Source organism: Cyphomyrmex costatus, unplaced genomic scaffold (assembly GCF_001594065.2).
Source record: "Cyphomyrmex costatus isolate MS0001 unplaced genomic scaffold, Ccosl1.0 scaffold467, whole genome shotgun sequence".
In the NCBI taxonomy this organism is placed as follows: domain Eukaryota; kingdom Metazoa; phylum Arthropoda; class Insecta; order Hymenoptera; family Formicidae; genus Cyphomyrmex; species Cyphomyrmex costatus.
In genome coordinates, this window is record NW_017278933.1 from 758,025 (window position 1) to 779,867 (window position 21,843).

General features: G+C 34.0%; 1 protein-coding gene across 1 annotated transcript in view; it reads right to left on the reverse strand.

Moving 5' to 3' along the window:
• Ptp10D (Protein tyrosine phosphatase 10D) overlaps positions 1–21,843 on the reverse strand; it is a 28,630-nt gene continuing 6,787 nt past the window's right edge. The window contains exons 2-19 of the mRNA XM_018544740.1: positions 11,535–11,781; positions 10,962–11,237; positions 10,688–10,894; positions 9,259–9,612; positions 8,745–8,917; positions 8,297–8,660; positions 7,911–8,180; positions 7,494–7,802; positions 6,906–7,184; positions 5,979–6,388; positions 5,441–5,818; positions 3,816–4,008; positions 3,201–3,369; positions 2,547–2,799; positions 2,164–2,421; positions 1,663–2,047; positions 1,039–1,176; positions 1–422 (exon numbers count right to left, since the gene is read on the reverse strand). Coding sequence (XP_018400242.1) covers positions 1,067–1,176; positions 1,663–2,047; positions 2,164–2,421; positions 2,547–2,799; positions 3,201–3,369; positions 3,816–4,008; positions 5,441–5,818; positions 5,979–6,388; positions 6,906–7,184; positions 7,494–7,802; positions 7,911–8,180; positions 8,297–8,660; positions 8,745–8,917; positions 9,259–9,612; positions 10,688–10,894; positions 10,962–11,237; positions 11,535–11,781 — 4,635 coding nt within the window. The 3' untranslated portion in view covers positions 1–422; positions 1,039–1,066. The remainder of the gene's footprint in view (positions 423–1,038; positions 1,177–1,662; positions 2,048–2,163; positions 2,422–2,546; positions 2,800–3,200; positions 3,370–3,815; positions 4,009–5,440; positions 5,819–5,978; positions 6,389–6,905; positions 7,185–7,493; positions 7,803–7,910; positions 8,181–8,296; positions 8,661–8,744; positions 8,918–9,258; positions 9,613–10,687; positions 10,895–10,961; positions 11,238–11,534; positions 11,782–21,843) is intronic.

Here is a 21,843-nt window from a genome sequence, read left to right on the forward strand (position 1 = left end):
TGTCCTTTACGGCACATTCTTTTTATACTTTTTGTGATATAATTATTTTAATCGTGGAATTATTCTACTCGTATCACGGATTGAACACGCTTAACTTCGATATGTAACTGATACAGAAATAAAAATACGTGCTCATCCATTGCTTAATATAAAATTCTTTCTGGAGATTTTCTTCACTGATATCTCTTCGTACGCGACCTAACTAATTTCTAAGTAATTATCCTTGCGCGGTTTGCTTTCGTCTTTTTTCCGATTTATACTGTCATTTCTTTGCTTTTATATTTTTCTTTTCCAAGGAAACTTGAAAAATTCTGGGGATTCAAGTACCTTTGGAAAACGAGATTCGTTTTTGTTGCTATTGATCGTTGCTCCTAACCAGCAATCGAACCATCACATTCCTGATTCAGCTATTCCTTCGTCATCTGCAAAAGAGGTTAAATTAGGAAAAATTTGAATTATATATAATTGCTGTTTGTCATGTACATTGTCATCATGCTCGATGCAAGCTACATTATTATTAAATAAAACGTTGAAACAATACATTATTATTTTTGTGAATGCAAACAAATCTATATCATTTTATAAGATTATTAATTAAATTTAACATAAAAATACACCTTTCGACATAAATTTAAACTAAAAAAAAACACTCATATATTCTTACTAATTAGAAATATTACAACACAAATTACGAGTAATAAAAAGTTCAATGTATGTTGAGCAAGACAAAATATTAGTATCGAAAGTACTGATAAGACAATATTGATTATAGATCAATCTTTTTGCAATTTATCGATAATTTTAGTCATTGCGATTATTCCACTGAAATTTGTAAGAAAAATTGTAGTAATTAAGTAATATATAAATGCAGGCAGGTGTTCTTATCACTAACAAAACATTATTAGTGTTTAGTGAAACATATATAGTTATTTTGTTCTCACATGCAACGCACACAATTAGTAAGTTTGGCATTTGTGTAATAGTATCCGTAAAGTATAAATTCATGCAGGGAAGAAGAAAAGCAACGATCGAAATTACCCTCGATGCAGGAATCGCTGTTCGAAGGTCACCTCTCCTTCTCAGCCTCGGCAGGACTCTTAGTGTTTTCGACCGAGCTTCGATTCTTGCCTGAATACAAAGGTCGCAAAAGATTGCAGAAAGGGAGGGTGTGAGTTACTAGGCGGAGGAAGTGATAACGTTTTACAAAAAGGATTTAATACGATTGCTTAAAATCACAGGGTAAAATAACATGTGCTTATAGCCATCACCATCGCCTACATAAATAATCAATTAATTTTCTTTTGATATCATATTTCTTCTTATGTTGTGTAAAATATTCTGCTATATTTTCATTAATACTGTTTATTAATAATGATATTTTTATTAATAATAATATTTGCTGTAAAATATTTAACTTATTTTCGTGCAAGGGAAAACTTTGTATGAGAAAACAAGTTACAAGAGAAAACAAATTACAGATATTCCATTTACAGAACCCCTTTCCAATACATGCACTACTGATTCCCTTACATTTTTTAACAGTTGATATTTTGATTACCCATCGTGATGTATTCTCTAAGTTGTACTTTGTCATTGATTACTCAACCTGTCCTGCAATTGCCCAGTTAATTTTCATGAAAGTAATAGAATTTCAGAACATACCTTCGAATCCCTGATTGTCATGAATCTCTCGTGGTGGTCCAGTAGTGTCCTGTCCTTCTAGTACGGCCAAAAGACACTGATGGATGCAGATATATTGCTGTTCTGTCTGTACCATCCAAACCCGCTCTTTTCTCATCACCCAAACGATTCCGAAGATGTCGACGTACTTTGATACGAGAATTTGTTGCAGTATTCTGTCTAAAGTGATGAAAGTACCACTACGACCTACGCCAGCGCTACAATGAACGACTATGGGCCTCTGATCAGGCCTGACTCGTTCTCTAAACGCTCGCACGAACCTCGCTAAAGTTTGTGGTGGACTGGGAACGCCGAAATCCGGCCAAGTAGTAAAATGGAAATGTTGTATCACTCTCTTCACATCACCCTACGACATATTATTTTTATATTATCTCAATCCAGAGATTTTAAAAATTCAACCATTAAAAAATGCTCTAATAAATTACATATGCTTGAAAGTTTATTAGAAAAACAATCACTCACTCTGCACAACATGAATTCTGTGATACTCCAATCCGGATAATGTGTCTCGTTGAGTATCGTGACGCAGATGTCACCGTAATAAACCGGCAAAGTATCCATCGGCCAGTAATGATCGCACTTTTCTCTGCCCTTCTCAATACATCTCGTTAACATAACGATCGCCCTGCTGTTACTTTCCCATACCATTCGCCAGAAATCATCACGAGTCGAGTGCAACGGTCCTTGAGTCACGATAAACTCTCGTGGCGAATTGTGACCCTGTTGTATCATAGAAAAGATATCATAGATATTATTTTTACACATATTATCACAATTAATTATTAATTATTATTAAATTATTTCAACTGTTTAAATGATTTTAAACGAGATCAGTTTTTACGTACCGGCACATAATTGGCGTTGATATAATCAGAGCCTTCCTCATCATCGACAGGTTGAAGTTTAAATCTACTATGGTCATATGGAAGAATATTTGTGAAGCGATTCTTCGGTCTATTACAGGGCAAATCCGCCGCAGTGCATGGTTGGTCTCTTCCGACGTGCTTCAATTCTTCAAATTCTTCCGAAAAGCGGAAATCGGAATCCGCTGACATAGTGCGATAATGCTCGGCAAAATCTTCGACTTTGATAGGCCTGCTAAATGTAACAGTGAATATTATATTGTCTTATTGTAAATATTACAATTTTATTTTTATTTTTAAAAGATGTTAAATGTGTAAAATTATTTTCCAATATACACAAATTATTTTTATAATTAAAAAAGATCTCTTCAGAATTAATATTCTTCAGATTAAATACATTTTTTATAGTCTTCAGTTTATCTTAACAGATTAATTTAACGTTTGATCATCATAATATTTAAAAATAAAAATAAAAGCACAAAAAAATTGTGTAAATTTTAAAAAATTTACTTTAAGTTAATCAATATAACTGAAACTTATTAATATTTTAGGCAAAAAAATATTATATCCATAATGCAAACTTATTATGATATTAATCTGATAAAATTGGAGTAAAGTATTGTAATTTCTTGGCACCTAGTCTCAATGACGCTATCCGGTAATGATAAATTATCGGTTGCCCTGGTTTCTGTTGTCTTGCGACCCTGACTTCTTCTCCTTCGCATAAACAGCCCGATGCCCAATAGAAACAGCAGCAATGCTATGGCGACGGTGACACCGACTATGATGGCCGTGTTGTCCTTATCTGTTCGACACGCACAACGAATTTTGAGTGTTACAATGAGTCAGACGGTCGCCAAGAATAATCACGTTAAATACGTATGTTCGTTAAAAAGATATCACATTTATCACGCAACGTGCTTAAAGTTTTGAATTGTGAATTTCCATATCGAAATCTTACCTGCCAGCAGCAATCCTTGGGCAGACATGTACACGAAATAACGAGGCATGAATTTAGCGAGGCTTTCACTACATGCGCAGTGTGCCTCTATTTTATAAACCAATTATCGCATCGGATGCATCATTATTACATATTGTTATTATTATTTCTAAAAACTTACGTATATATTTAAATTTTTGTTTTGTCATAAAAAAGAAAGACAAAGAGAGTGAGAATTAAAGAAACATCAGATGCGTTAATGGCTCGCGGCTTTTCTCACGTTTTAAGACTTTTCACGCGATCGCTCTCACCTGTTTGAATGGGGAAGCTGTAGCTGGTGTCCGTAAATTTGTCTGGTGCTGTAAACGCGCGCACTTTCACTCGATAAGTAGATCCTGATTTCAATGGTCCGTTACAATATCCAATTTTGTTGTCGCAGTTCTCGGAGCCGATCGTGAAGTCTTCCACAGACCCATTTTTGAAAGGATAATATGGCTCCATCACCTAGAATATTGCAAAATAAAAATATACACTTCATTGCAAAATAACTGATAGTAATTTGATAGTTACGTTGAAATAATACGCAAACATTACACATATCTATTTTAATATAGTAGTGTAATTTAGTATGTATAATATAATAATTAGTTAATATAAATTTTTGAGTGCTAATTAAATCAATTGTTGTCCTAATTTATTTATTGTGAATCTTTATTCTTATATCTTAAAATATTTTACCATTAAGTTTTTCTAAAATTCAGAAAATATTTAAATAAAACTACTTCTCTATGATTACAAATTTATCTATATGTGTATACATGTATTGTTTTTATAAAAACCTGTATAAACATCTTCTTTGTATTCGAAATGAAATTGTTTAAAATATCCATTATCACAAACTTTGATTTTATTCGCAACTAAAATGTGAATACAATTATTTATGCCATATATTCCATGATAAATTTTATTTTGCTTTGCTACGCAGTTTCTTTAATGAAACGTTGATATTAACATGGATAATATCATACAAAGAATCGATTATAAAAACCGCAGTCGATTAGCATAATCTTCATTGAACAGTTAAAATATCATGTGATTTTTGAAGGTTGATACAATTTGCTATATTTTTGAAAAAGATTGTGTATTATTTTTTAATGAATGAAAGATTAATAAGAACACCATCACAATGTCTCATAATAATACTATAAAAAAATTGAATCAAAATACATTTAATATTTTATAAGTTCGAAGTACACGATTCTTTTGAAAATTTTATTAGATTTGGTTTACATGCACTACTTTTTTTCACGGTCACAGCAAAATGTAGAAAATTAAATATAATTTCACAATTTAATTATTTAAAATGTCTTTATATCGCGATGATCACATCTGCACCTTTGTAGTTTCAGATCACAACTAGATTATGCGTATCCTTCGTTCTGCGAATAATGCTCTGATGGCAATCCATGTGATTGTGGATCTGCGTCATAACGCATACATTTTACGACAACTGTCCATGATCTTGCAAGTCAATAAGTGTATAGCGCGTCTACTGCATTGATTATGTTAAACGATTTGTTTTACCGCCTTCCTTGACGTATTATATACGCATTAAATTGAGAATGACATTAAATTGAGAATGGCATTAATTGTTGCAACAAAAATATCTTATTGCACATTTTTGTCGACAAAATTTAATGCCACATCATTTTAATTTAAAATATTCATTTTACATAACATTATTTTACAATTGCTCATCTTACAGGCAGTTATTATAAACATCTTACTGACAAATTTAAAGAGTTAGACGGATTAAGCAATTTAAAATTTGATACAATGTCAGAATATTTGGATCTTATGAAGAAATTATTTTGTCTCAATTAAATCTGCATGTTTTATAATTATTTAGAAACTACGTAATAAGTTAGCAATTTACCTGATAAGGTGGCCAAATGCTGTAGGCCTGGACATCCCTCCAACTGGGCATCTCTAGTCCGGAAGCATTCTTGCTATCATCTTCGGCAACGATGATGCTGTATGACGTGACCGCGCCGTTCTGCTCGCTGAAGTAGTTTTTCCTAAACCTGATTTGAATTGTCGTGCTACTTTTACAGACCTCGGTAGGTACCACTTGCGTGGACGGCTTCGGTGGTGCCAATATCGGCATCTTCTGCTTCCAGACCGTCTCGGGTCCAAAACCGATTTTTGTCTCCGCTTGAATCCGGAAGATATAAGTCTTGCCCGGTATGAGGGATTTGATAACACCACGGAACTCGGTTGACCTAAAGTCTTGCATCTGGGTATGAGTCGAGCCCTAAAACCACGAAAAAACATCCGTATACTTTAAAGCGCTGTACGACGTACTTTTAGCATATAAGGAATGTTACGTTACGATACGTTATGCGTATTTTTTTTAAGTTTTCGATTTTATAACTTGAAAACGAAAATTTCTTCTTATTTAAAAAGGATCTTACTTCTAAACCATAAGTGATGCTAAATTTTGTAATGATGCCATTTTGCTCTTGGCTCGGCAGAGACCACACGAAGCTAATGTCGCTTGGTTGAATGTCGATAGGATGAAACTTCTCCACCTTTCCTGGATATGATTCGCTAGTAGTAAAGCTGGCGCTGAGCGGATTTGAGACTCTCAAGTAAGAGGATTCTGTACCCGAACGTACAACCAAAGTAAATGTATAATTTCTATGCGGCTTTAGATCAAAGATAGTGATCACGTTGACCGAAGTTATATTTTGGATGTAGTTCCCTTCCGTATTTATGTACTGTACTTCAAAAGTATCATACTCTCCATGCGGGATGTCCCAGGTCAAAGTGATCCTCGTATCATTTACATCGATCGCGTGGATCGCAGTGATCGGTTCAGGATCTAAAAATTATATTTATCTTCGGGCTAGTAAAAAGAAATGATATAAAAAAAATGCTTGATCACATTATTGTGTAAATATTAAAAGATTTTTGTTTGCATAAATAATTATCTAACGATATATGACATATAAATATTAAATAAATATTGGGGCTACTATAAAGAAATTAGAAATATTGCCGGTATAAAAGATCAAAGATATTTAATTCCTTCACTGCGATCTTTTTAGAGTTAATAATTGTATGTGAAACATATTTTACAATGTTATATCACAAAATATGACGTAGGTGTAATATCTCAAAAAAGAAATATAATGATACCACGCTTCTAAGTGGATTATCTATGAATTCGTACAGCCTTTAAGTACGTTACGTTAGACTTAAGAATAATAAACATATCAAAATTTCACCCCTTTTCATTTAAATAGTTTAAGCAAACGTTATTCATGTAAACTAATTAAAATTAGTATGTAATCTTCGGGAATTGCTTTAACTCTCCGTTGTATTACGTGGATACTCACAGAGTCGGTCTTGCCGGAGGAGAGGTCTGCTCTCCACATTATCGCTTACTGTCCAAACAGTCACGTTATACAGTTTGCCAGGTGTTAATCCAACAAATGAAACCTTGGTATCAGCGTCATCCACCATACGCTCCTTCGTGGTGTTATGCTCATCGCTAATTCTGAATCGGTAGAGATCAAACCTCGAAGATTGAATTGGCGTCGGTGTATACCTTAACGTCAATGATCCTGGTTGGTCTCGGTCGACTACTACGACGACCTCGGACTGGATCAGTGGCACTAAATTTCAAAGTTCGTTTTTGTTTGCCTAGTTACCGTCGGTCTATTATGATTATCTTTAACTGCCCGTTAGACTTTGAAAATCTTTAAGCCGGTATAAAATTCTGATGGACAAATATGATGTAATATAATAGAAATACACAGCGAGAGCAAATGAGCAGATTTAATAACTGGCAGTTAAGATGTCACGTATATCTATTAGTCATGCTCACATGAAATTTGTTAATGCACTGTTAAGTAGCGGAAAATAATGGATACATTAATGTGACTTCACTCGTCATCGCTGATGAGTGAAATCAATGCACTCACTCGTTCTTGTGGTTAAATTAGTGATGTCGCTGACTAGATCATACGAGATCGTGTAGACGACGAAGAAATACTGTACTCCAGGCATCAGATCGCCCACCAAGATCTTCTCGGTTTGCACAGTGTTTTCTTCGAAGCTGATATCGGGTACATCGTTCGTCTCACTGACGTTCTTCGTCCTGAAGTCCTCTGGGTTCTCTACTGGCCACCATCTTATAACATAGGTTTCTATGCGACCCTCAGGTCGCGGCCATTCGAGAGTTACGTTAGTGGAGTCGATAATCGGAGTGATATTTAAAACTGCATTAGGCCCTTAAAAAATAATAAGGAAATATATATCTAAGTCTCAAGTAACTGTTAATTATTTCAATCGTATTAACTATAATCAAAAATTTTTATAATAATTTATGGTGTACTTACTGACTGTGTGATTCACTTGCAACGGATACAAACTTTCGACGCCGTAACTGACAGTGTTCACTTGTATAGTATATCTCTCGCCAGGTGTCATATCCGCTACCTCTGCTTCCGTGTCACGAACGCTTGGAAGTTTGACCCACCTAGGATCGTCTTCTGTACGATATCTGATAGAGTATTCGGTAAATATTGAGTCCGTTGGCGCTTCCCAATGCACGACAACGGTATTACTCGTGACTTTTTCGATACTGAGGTTCTTCGGTGGATGAGGCACTAAAAAGTAATTCAATAAATGATTAATAAATTAAACTTGTATAAATGTGGTTGATGTTGAATGAAAGAAAGATAATTATATTATTCGTAAGAAATTGGTTAAATTTGTTACTTACGAACGGCTTGCAAGTAGTCGTGCGGTTCGCTTCGAAGTCCATGACTAATGGCGAAGACTTTGACTTCATATGCTGCACCAGGGTAAAGGTCTTCCAAAACAATATGCGATTCTGTTGTCAAAGTGGTTGCGCTTTCTCCAGTGTCATTTCTGTTGTGGGTCACTTCGAATTTCTCTTGTTTAGAATTTACGTCGCTTTTCCAGGAAATATTTAAACCTTTCTCGATAGGCTTCAGATCTTCAATTACAGGACTAGCAGGACGTGTTGCTTGGTATAGGACGGTTTCGTTCGATTCGACTTTATTGCTAATTGCTTGAACTATTATGGAATAATTTCTTCCGGGCAGCAGAGCTTCCAGAGTAACCTATTGATTTAACAATTATGACAGAAAAATGTAGAGAAGAACCGAAAGTACAAAATCTTTCTCGTTTAATAATAATATGTTTACCTTTGTTTTGTCAGTCGTCAAAGTGTTACTATCACCACCAATCGTTGTTTCCACTTCATGATATTGTAGCTTATAACTATCTTGTGTACTGGAATTCTCTGGACTCCAGGAGACTTCTACCATACCAGTTTTTTCATCGATCACTGCTCTGAGATCGTGAACAGGTAATGGCTCTGCAAGTATAAGTGAACAACAATATGTAAATAATTTTTCGTACTAGGGCGCGTAAAATGATAGTTTTACTCCCGCATTTGCGGGAGTAAAATGCGATTTTACACCCCGGAGAATTGTAAATAAATAACACCCAATTACTCCCCACTCAGCAAAACAATCCATGAACCTCATTCCCCACCTTCACAGCTCCCTAGTACGAAAAATTTTGTTTGCGACTCGGGAGTAAGGTTTTCACACCCGCGTGTGTAAAAACCACTTTTACTCCCTAGTCACAAAAATAACTAATAAGCGTACCAATATCAACAAGTACTACACTAAGAGGCAAGAAATGGACACGTACTCAGAGTGACATCTCCACTAGCCGGCCAACTGGTGACTTTGCCAGAAACTGTCTTCACTACCACTTGATATGTTTTGCCAGGCTCCAAGTCCTTGAACTCCCATCTGTTCTCATCGTCTCGGTTTCGCGTGACTGGCGTAAGCCTCCGATTACTACCGAGCGATATTTGATACTTGTCGAACTCGGATGTTCCGTTGGGAGGGTTCCAAAACATGCGAAAGGAAGTCGATGTTACAGAAGATTTGTCAAAGGTTACATTGAGAGGACGCAGCGGTACTGTACGATACTGGGCCGTAGTAGGCGCAGATGTTTCATCCTCGGAAACCGTCTGCACGGAAATGTTGTACGCTCTGCCTGTAAGCGGAAATGCAAACAATTTAGAGGAATAAAACACGATTTTTTAAATAATACCTTTTAGAATTTTTGCTATTAGACTTTTTGTATTGCAGAAATTTATTACTTTTTAAGAAATATTGCAGATACCAGTTAGTTGTTATAACAAATTTCATTGTATGTTCGTATAATCAAAATTCTTATAATGTGAATTATATGGAAATATATGTATGTTAAATGTAGAGAATAAAACGTGTTTAATAGACAATTTAAACTCAAGTGAGTACTTTTAATAATTATTTTTTTATTTATAAATAAATTATAACTTTTAAAGGCTTAACTTCGCTGAAGTCGATCGTGCCAATAAGGTATATGTTCTGGTTTCTTCTTTTACTTTTATTTAAAAAAAAATAAACAGTATATCAGTAAACAATTAACATTCAGTGAGGACAAGTCTTAAGATAAAACATTTTCTTTGATAAACCTGTTTATATAATATTATAATAATTAGATTTTAATATTATTTTTAATGTTAAAAAATAAATATTAATACAGTTGTGGAATCTATCCGTCTTGCAATTCATGCATTGCTCTATTTACAGCAGATGCATACTTTCTCTGTGATTTTACTTTAGATAGCTCCGTTCACATGTGTAGAAAAAGAGAACGAAATCAATTTAACTAACTCGATGTGCAATCTCTAACAACTGTCAAAAGTAAACTAATTTAACTTTATTAAAAAGATTTTTTAATTATCACTAAAAAACAAGATAAGTTTTTAAAAAGGATGAAACGAGAATAATAAAAATAACATTCGATCACGTTAAGAATACATTTTTTGCCAATATTATTCAATTAATCAATAATTTTTTGTTAAGTTGAAAAATAGTTTTTTTTCGAAAAACTTAATTTTATGAATTGTGTCACTTTTGAAAAAAGGGAAAGCGATATATGAGATTTACTTATTTGCAATTTGAAAGAACATATATGTGTGTATTTATATATATATATAGAAATATGTTTATGGAATAAAATCTAATTTATTTGATGTATTTGATAGTTTCGTAATATGTGTGATTATACATAGGAAACTGACCTGGAACAAGTCCTTTGAAAGCTGCCTGAGCAGGACCAGGTGGTTCGCCTTCCTTCTCCACATAGAGAACAGATTCTATCGCATCAGATGGGTCTATGCTAATTTTGTAGTGTGTGTATATTCCGGCCGGATAAGGTGGTTGCCATAGCACCAGCAGCGTTGTCTCGTTTCTGAACCAGACGATGAACTTTCCCGGGATGTTCGGCTCTATAAATAATCCAACGTTAGTATCGATCGTTACGAAACATTTATAATTCTCGAGGTATTGATGTACTTGTCGTAAAATTTCTGCTGGTATAAGCGACGCTTTCTTTAGCGTCCAATACGGTGAAGAGTTGAAGCGAATATGTGGCACCAGGCGTGAGATCACGTAGTGTGTAGGGCACCGAGTCGACAGGGATGACGGTGGTCTTTGGATTTCCGGTATCGCTGAAGCTCTGCGTCCGCAACCGGAAACCGGAATAATTCCCCTGAGCCGGAGGCGACCAATACACGATTGCGGTCTTCCCATTTCGTACCGATACCGTCAAGTTTGATGGAGGATCGGGTGCTAATAAATTAAATTAATAAAAAAAATTTTATATTATATATTTTATAATTATATAAAAGAATCCTTAAAGTTTTCAATTTATTTAAATTATATTAATTGACTTTTCAGAGGGATTCACGACAAGTCAAGCTGTTAGTTGTTTGTCTATCTTTGCGTTTGTAGTTACAATTGTTCAACTGTTAATTAAAAAATTCATCGAAATTGTAGTATGATATAAGATAAACTGTATATGAAACAGTTTATGTTTTTTAAAAGGCGTATTATCAGAAATCGTGTTAAAGGGATCAGATTACATACGTGTCGTAATTGACGCAGTCCACGTCAGCCAATCGTGAAGAGTGCTGTTGCTGTAGTACAGCCAGTATTCGTATCTTGTCCCAGGCAGGCCGTCCCTGAACTTTATGACATCACCGATGTCAGTGGCGGCTATGGTGGTGTTTGGCGGTGGAGAGCCAACGGGTGGGCTGTAATCCAAACGGTACCAGGAACCACCCTGGCTTAGATTGCCTGGTATCTCTATCGCGAGATCAGCAGAATACGTGACCTGGAGTGAAACACACAGAAACCGCTATTAATTCGCACGCTCTTGTATCTTCATTTGCACAATTAATAACTCCCTGACATTAACAATGTAATCATTAAACTAATGCAACCTAATTATTATATAGACAGTAAAAAATGTTTGTTGAAAGAATGGTAATTTTACAAAAAAATAATTTTTCTAATTCTGCAAATTATTTCATTTTAAAACAGTGATTTCTTATTCCGTCACCAAAATTTTAATAAAATATATTTGTTAGAATTTTTATCAACAAATTAAATTTTCTATTGTCACAGACTAATATTTCTACAAACAACTTATACAGAAGATTTGTTTTATCTATCAAGAAGACTTTCGTTGCAGTATCGAGTAATTGATAGAAAAAAACTTAATTGCTTTCACATTGAGAGAGAGAGAGAGAGAGAGAGAGAGAGAGAGAAAATACAAAATAATAATAACAACGGTTCTGCAACAGTAAGTTTCCTTTTCTCCGTGTATATGTGGGTTATTAATTTATTATAATTTAATTTTAATAGATACACATGCGTACATGTAAGTTAATTATATAGAGTGAAGTATAAAGAGGCTCGATTACGTTTGAATAGAATTGGATTATGCAGTATCCTTATGCAACGACCTGGTTCTATGAGAACATATGTGTACATATCTAACTGTTTCGGACTCATCTTGACGCTTGTATGCTTTTACTGGCCTCGGCACGCAATGTCGTAACCGTGAGTCGTGGGTCAAGCTCGTGTTAGTAAGGACCCGTTATAAATCAGCAGTGTATCTTGAATTCAAGGTTCTGGCGTCCTTAAAGATAATGAAGAAACTGAAAGAGGGTCATTTATATGCAGTATCATCGATCCCTCATCTATTTTTATTTCCGATGTAAAGATAAATGCTCGCGATAGCAAGAAATTTGTACGCTCTCTCGCATAGTGACGATTATTCGTCTGATTCTTACGTGATATCGTGATTCCCACAGTGTGAAACGACTCTAAGTTTATGGACGGCTTTTAACGAGGCCCACGACCTCCGTTCAGCGCTTCGCTTTCTCCATCGCGAAATATTGGCTATTAACTTGTGAATGCACGTTCGTCCAGTCCCTCGTACCATACGTTTTTGTTCATTTTTTTTAACCGTGTGTTTACAGCCATCTAGTTATTTTTAGATTTAGTCACTAAATCGTTTCTCAGATAAAAATGTTTGAAATCCTTTCAGACTCGACGTATTGACGTTCTTCAACAAAAAAGTTATTTTATTAAATTCTTGGCATATAATATATGTGCGAAACTTGTGAATCAGAGAAAAATTAATTCGTATCGATGCCAGGAATGTCTCAGTTACATGTGAAAGATCGGAGCAAATAATTATGGGAAATCATGCAAACGGTATATCGATTTTAATATTCGCGGTTACTCATAGCTATAAATTCTTATATATTACAGACAGACAGTGTATGTGCGCGTTATGTACACTGGGAAGCAATGCGTTCCCAGACATGGGAAAGATTGCAAACCTATAACGCTGCCGCTGACACGTAATAGAGAGCTCTCTGCAGCTGATGTCCAATATACCAAGCCATTCAATACTCAATAGAAAAATTCTATTTTCTAAGAAAAAATACCGTTAGTTAAAATTCTCAAGACAGAATTTCTTTTGTTAAATACTGAATTTCATTAAATTAAAAGCAAATCAATCTATGATGTACGTCGAATATAAAAAAAGTAATCAAATCTTGATTAAAATTGTCAAAGGATCAAGTCGCCAATCATTAATATCCATTTATGTCAACCAGCGTGACAGGAAAATTGTTTGAGGTATGAGAAGGGACAATTATAAATTATTTGGTTTCTCAATAAGTCTTAACATAATTTGAAGTCTAATCCTTATTAACTCATCAATAACTTTATGCACGAAAATTCAAAAGCAATATTGGATTATTAATGAATCTTTCGTCACTTTAGATTAGAATATTTATTCTAATCTAAAGTGACGAAATCGCTTTCCCTACAACCGCTCGTGACAGTGAGGTGTTTATTGATCCTTGTTCCATCTCCCTTTATCACAACGTCTCTTTTTCCACCTTCTCTTCGTTTCTCTCAATCGTATCCCCCATAGGCGGCCTATCCCTCGTGTCTGACGACGTAAAGACGACGACAAAAACTCCTAATTGTACAAAGAAGGCACAAATAGCACGTCGACTTGTCAGAGGTAATCGGAAAATACGTGGCTGAGGCACGCGAGAATTTCGTTAGCTTCATGCTTTGAAAGGAATAAATTCACTTCGCGGGTGAAAAGATATGTATTTACCGCGCGATAGTTAAACGTGGCGTGCCGAGTGGTAATTTACGCTGTGCATTTTACAAAAAGCGATTAAAGAATTTAGGAAACATAACGATCTATCATAATAAAAAGTACTGGTTGAATTTTTGGCGAAAATGCCTTTTGCATTTGCAAATAGAATTATTGTTGTGTGGTATTTAAAAAGTATTTAAATTAGATTTATTTTAATTTTTTAAAAATTTATATAATTAATAAACAAGTATTTATTTTTTTGGTCTCCAAATCCATATAATTCGAGAACAAAAATAATAATTATTACGAGTGATTAAATTACTAACATATGACACATTATATTGCAATGCAAAATATGGCATGACTTATTCTATCATAGATATCTGTTTGTTACGAAATTTTTAAACAATGTTGGATGAACCACGTAGCTGTATTTACGCGCAGTTTTAACTAAATCGTGTTGTGAGAAATAAAAGACTGCATTCTAGTATCCATATCATGTACATCGCAAAGATACCGTAACATTTTTCCTACACAGCCACGTCAAGTTTTACAAAGTAGGTTTTTATCTTCTCTACCACATTTTATTGGAAAATTAGAATGATGATATTTATATCATATATGTCGTTCCGCAAAAATATCTCGCGATATTTCTTTCTATACATAACTCCGTCCAGTAATAACTTGTCTTTCTGCGTAACTACGCGTTCAGTAGTTTTTATCTTTCCTACCACATTTTACTGGAAAGTTTGAACTACAGTATTCATGTCATGTATGTCGCTCCAAAAATATCTCGATATTTCTTTCTCACATTGCCGTGTCCAATTTAAAACAACTTTAATTCTTTTTGCCGTAATTGTATTTCGATGTACACTACCTATTGAACATTTATAATATAAATAACGTAAATTATACATTTTCTTAATATTGGTAATATTATATCCCGATGAACACGACCTATATTTTATTGGAATGTTTGATTTAAGTGGCGTGATGTCTTATCGTTTCCAGTTGAGATTTTGAAAGTAGAAAGTAGCATCCAACGACTTTCCGTGAAGTATACGCGGGTCTCGATCGCATGTTTGAAGCGTCTAGCGAGCACGTCACTTCCGGCTGACCGTTGTCACGCTCCTAGCGTATTTCCGACCTTGCGAGCGGTTTTCGTTCGCATTCGATGTAGCACATGGGAAGTAGGTGGAAGAGGTGGAAGTAACGTGTCTCTGTGATATCCCATCAGCGTTCGTGACACTTTGCAGCTGATATACGTCGTCCATCACTCTTTCCTATCCGCTTTGGTATCCTGTTATTAGAATATTAAACAAGCTTGGCTCCCTTTTTTTTAAAACTGATATCGACCGAATCAATTCAAGTGTACCAAATTCACCCATACATGATAAGCTAAACTGTTAAGCTTGAGTTTGCTTACAAAAACATTTTTTATATGATTCGATTTTTCAATGTTACACTTAAAGTTTGATTGAAAAAGAAGCTTTGTCTTCTTTATGTTAAAATATTATTTCAAAAATATTGATATGATTTTTTAACGAGTTATTCAGGGGTTCATATAAGATAATATTGATTTCAATAAAATAAGTATAGCAAGCAGGATGAGTCATGATTACTTGTCATCCGGTGCATTATGTCGACATCGGAATTGACTGATTGTATCTTCTACTACATTCGTATCATTTCATACAATGCATTACCTTTGTCGGCATCGTCATTTCCTTTTCTCTCGAAAGCAAAAATTAATAGCAAAAATTATTTGTGAAGTTACTAAAACAATATATTAACTAACTACTATACAGAGAGGAGAGTAATATAGGAATAAGAGATTCTCAGGTCTATGCCCTCGACTTCGCTTTGTTTTCCGAGAGTAAAGCGAGATAAATTTTTTGTTGGAAATCCCATTTGTACTATTTTACGCATTAGCTACGAATTGCAGACTCGTCAATATAGCGCGACAGGAATCCGATACTTCCTTTGTTTGTCACAGACTAGAAAGGTATCAAACGTACAATTGTGTTGAACGCATTCTGGTTCACAAACGAACTCCGAATCCGTAAATAAGTGAGACCGTGCTCGTGCATAGAATATCAGAAACAAAAGAACGTATCTCGGAAAAATTCTACTTAAACGTAAGTAAACAACTCTGGGAATATAATGGAACAAAACGTCTCGAAACTGTCCTTAACTGTAGCTTAAAAAAAAAATCAGGCCTCTTTATGAGCCATAAAATTAACAGCAGCAGATATTTCGTGCATAAAATGTATCTGCTTGTCTGCTAATTTTACAAATCTTATTAAATAAGAGACCTGCGCTATCATCTTGTTCGTCCATGTTCTCGTTACGATCGCACTCAGGAAAACATCCAATGTATCGTAAATTCAGAGATCGTTTTATTCGCAAAGAGAATAAAGAAAGGCACTCGTTTCGAATGTGCACTCGGGGAGATTCTAAGTAGCTCGCGTGCTTCGCCATTTTTATCCCTTGCAAAACCTGTTGCACGACCTTGTTCGATTCGTGTACGGTGGCCTTATTCCCTTTCTTCCCTTTTAGTCGCCATTTAGTACTCTTGTGTCTATTTTTAAACATTTTATTTATAATTATGTATTTATCTTTTTTTTAAAGTTCTGTTGGACGAAGTTCAATTGCCTTCGTTATTCGTTTCGTGATAACATTTATGTTACAATATGATGCGACCGGCTACAAAAAGCTGTAAGAGCTATTTATAACGTTCACTATTCGGAAAATATGATGTAAATGGCGCAAGTCGCGTTGCACGATAATTAATAATGCGTGATTAATTAAATGGAGTACTTTAATTTGCTAATGGCCGTACAACTAAATAATAACAGTGAGATAAATCAGCGGTAATAATGACATGCATGTTATTCTTAGATAATCGCTATGCTGACGTCACGCACATCTCACATGACAAACTCTCTCGTTATCGATCGTTTGTCAAAATGAATTTATACACTTCTAAAAAAATATATGCATATATGTTAAGATTTAAAATTGAAACCATTTTTTAAGTAAAAAAATTTGAAATAAAAACGTTTTAATTTGAACAAAAATAATAATAGATTCGAGTTCTCGATTTTCAATGTTCAAAGACTCGATAATTTGCAAATAAATTAGATATCAAGAAAAATTTGAACGAAAATATATAATGTTTTTTTGTTCTATTTTCTTGCAATATATCATCTATTTATTTTATTATTTCACTACTTAATATTCATAGGCTTATATATATATTTTTAAAATGTGTATTCTACAATTTTCGAAATATCCATAATTTAAAAGTTGATCAAGAAATTTGAATTATTCAAATTGTTCGACCGCTCGGAAAATTTCGAATGCTAATGTATTCTACCGACTGTGATACAGCATTTTAGGACGTATCACGAATATTCCATTGTACTCGCTTTGCCAGTAAATTGCTCACGAATGCGTTGTATTGTATCTATCTGACGTTTACATTTGATCGACCACAAATCGACCCACATTCCCACGTATCGTCTGCGAGTAAGCTCGGGGTTTCTTGCGCTGGCACGCAAGTAAAGCTGTAAATTTACAGCCAGACGTTGTATTAACGCTTCGATCCGGTTGTTTCTTCTCTCTCTCTCTCTCTCTCTCTCTCTCACACACACACACACACACGCACGCACGTACGAACGTACACATAACGATTATGTAACTTTTACAGCATATAACTCTCATCGCGTGATCATCCTGTTACATTGTCCGCGTCATTGACGAAGCGTGGCACTGAAGCGTCTATTGGGACGTAGTAGGAAGAAAAAACGGTAATGACCGTAATGCAATTATGCGTAATTGGGAACGGAATAATCAACGATAATTTCCGACTGACGTGTTGTGTCGAGATCCGTTTACGAGCAAATCGGAAACGCGACGGGACTGTTAAACAGAAATCCCGTCTCGATCGTAACGCGCGGCGTTAAAATCTCTCTTGTTCGTCAGTCATCGTATTTTTACAACGTGAACGAGATAGCAAATTGACAGGCCTGACATTTTTTTATCTTCGTCAGAATAGCTTCATCTTTTCAGCGCATACTACTTATAATCGCTGGATATTTGTGTTATGAACTTGATACTAATTCTTAATATTCAAAACTATTATTCGTGACCGTACAATTGTACAGACATCGACGTGAAAAATTCTTATCAACCAGACGAACGAAACGACATTCCAAGCAACGATAACGCTGCTTATGTTTAACTATCGCTTGGTAATCCAATTTTAGTATACTTTTTTTGCGCACATATAACAACAGAAATGTAGAGTCTTATAAAACAATAATAATATTAGGCGTTCGAATATTCATTTAGCCTTATCGATAAATACAGCGGAATATAAGTACTTTTAGAAAACAATGGCGAAATAATATCGTTCCATGAGCAATACATCACGTTACGTGCTGAAAACAAACGACATATTTTAACGATAATGTGTTCGACCAATTTTTTCTTCCGAAAAAACGATAAATGCGACGTGCCATATCGAGCGCAATATAATGCCTCATTAACTGCTTGGCAGATTGCTTTGATATTTTTTTGCAGAGACAACTAAAAGATGAGACCGGTTATGAAAACGTTTTCCGCTTTAAAAGAAACTAAAAATATTTGCCGTCGCTCAACATATACTCGTCCGTGTTTTATTAATTATCATACATTTAATTCGTTAATTAAATATTTTCTTCTCCTCAGAACTTAACAAAAAAATACTGAAAAGATACACGTTCATACATCTATATGTGGTATTTCTGACTTTGAAATTAACATTTATAATTGTTTGTCAGGAATAGTCTATTAAATATATGTTTGCAATTATAAATTGAAAATGCGACACGATGCATCAAAGTTAATAATATACTAATCGTAGCTTATAGTTGTTACGCGTGAAATGCATTTTTCGTTGGTTTTTATCGACAATAGAGATATACATACATATATACAATAAGTAAAGAAATAACTTATTATAGTAGCTAGCGAACACAGAAATGTTGTTTTCTTCGTAGATAGCTGGTATATAGAATTATTTCACTAAAAGAATTTACTACTTCAAACGTATCTACGAGTACTAATAGTTTCTAAGAGAGAAACATTAACCACAACCGTCATAGAATAAAAAAACATTTACGCGAGAAGCGACAATTATGTATATCTGCCAAAAAACGATTACGATTCCTTGAATTCGTCAATTATATAACGTAGGTCGTAGAAGAATCACATTTATCTGTAAATCAGCCTTTGGCGAAGATTCATCTCGAGTTGCTAAGTTATTCATAGCTGCGATCATCTTGATTGTTGCTAGTAAAGAAAAAAAGATATGATAGCATCATAGATGTGCCTGGCAATAACATGACATTTGCATAAATTCCATCTTCGTTCCGATATTTTTCATAGCAACAATCCGACTTACACCTGACAGTGTACATTCAGTACTTCGTAAGGATAAACCTAAGATAAGATCCGCGTGCACTTAACGATCTCGCTTCCTGTTTATCAAATGCCCACGGCTTCTCGCCAGTAATTTGAGTCTTTGCGTGGCTACGGAGAATCATTGTGAAAAAAGTATTTACCTCCGCGTAAGGTGATTGATGATTGCATAACCCGAGATACAGACGTTGTAGGTGATCGTTAGGTCGCTCGCCAGGCTTGGATGCCTCTACCTACGTACCGAAAGTTCTAGAGAGTGCAATATCTCATACAATGTGTGTGATAATGCCCTATCGCATTTATTTGCGCTAGCATGATCAAGGCGATTTTCGAAACAAAAGAGTATAGTGTATGCGCTTCTTTTCTAAGAATTTGTTGAATAATTTGAAATGGCATTAGTACTAATTGCAAAACTAACAATTGTATGAGATATTTTTATTATAACGTGCACAGCTTTAAACATTACAAAATATATACATATTCATTCTTTTTTAGGAACAACTATTGTAATAATTAACAACGTTGAAAGCCTTATATAAATGTTTAAATATAACCGAGCAGATAATAAAAATATTTAAAATATATTGTGAAAACGAGTTCTAAACATTTTTTAAAAAATATTTTGAATATTTTTGAGTTTGTGTGGATATAATAATATAATACGTGATATTATATTGCGACAAGCGTTGCACGCACAATGGCGTCAATTATATGAGATAGTACCATACTTCAATACGTTTAATTGAGAAAGGAACACAATTCGCTGTAACTTGGCTGTTGCAAACTCATTTGGACATAAAGCGCGTGCTTATTTCTCAGTTATTCGTGACGCATTTATGTACCTCGCAACTTTTGATTTTGCGTAATTAAGGCTTGCGTCATCGTTCGTGCGATTATACTACTCTTGGGACGAACGAGAACAAAAGTTTGGTGTTTAACTTTTCAGTGGAAATGCAACGAATCATTGTAAAACTGCATATTTATATGTATGAAACGCACGGCAATTAATTCATTTTTAATAAACTCGTTTATTACATAAAATAATTTTTAAGGTCTTATTTTTAATATAGGTATAGAAGAAATTATTACCGCGCGATTAAAAATATTAAATAATTTGAAATAAAGTAATAGTACCTAGTATTTTTTTAATATTACTAATTTGTGATAATTTAGACTGCTATTTATAAATAATTATCGCCGATCTTTCAGAGAATTGTACGTTTTAAATTTAAATTAAAAGTAATTAACGCATCCGGGAATCTGATGATTCGCATGATAAATGAACACTTCTCAGGCGCGATATCGCGATTTCTATTCTTACATCCGGATGTTCATTTTGACTAAATGTGTCTGTTAATTTTTAAAGAACAAATTGCAGTTTTTAACTTATGAAACTCATAAAAAATTAGTTTCTTTACATTCTGTGGACATATTTTTTAATTTAATAACGACAAAAATTATTCATAATATATATTACGAAAATAAATCAAATGCACGAAAAAAAGAAACTATTGTGTTTTATGATATACCTAACTAATTTTAGCGGATTTACCTTTAACGTAAGTATTGACAACTACAGAAATATAAGTGGCCATGTTAGCAACATTTCATGGTTTATTTGTTAATCACACATGTAAATACAGTAATTTTATTTTATCTACATATATATTTTGCCAGATGTTTTAACTGTAATTATATTTAATATAATAATAACATTAAGAGAAGGCTCGACAATAATAAATAAATATTAATATAATTTATCGGACAACGAGCCAAAATAAAAATATTAAAATTGAGAAGAGAAACAAAGAAAATATATTTAAAATAATAAAAAAATAAATAATGTAATTAACAAAATTGAGCTTAGAAATGATCACAAAAGGAACATAACATTGTTTGTATGTCGACAAAAAACTATTTCAATTACTTTGACACAATTAAACCACCTTCGCATACAAACTTCTTACTACAAATAAATAAATTTCTATAGTGCGATTTACAATATTTCTATCAGATATCGAATCAGATGTTTTGTAATATAGTAGCATAATATGTTTTCAATCATCGCGTAAACATATTTACATGTAAAAGAGGAATTTTGTTATCGCAGCGAAAAATCGTTGTTACTGCATATTCGACGTGAAAGCCGCCAAAGATCGTTAACAGTACTAATTATTCGATTACAGCAGAACTATATTTTGCTGGTAAAAAAGAAAGAAAAATTTTGCTAAGAGAGTTAGATACGTAGAAACTTAAATAAAATTAAGTGAAATTATTTGTAGTTAAATTAAAATAAAA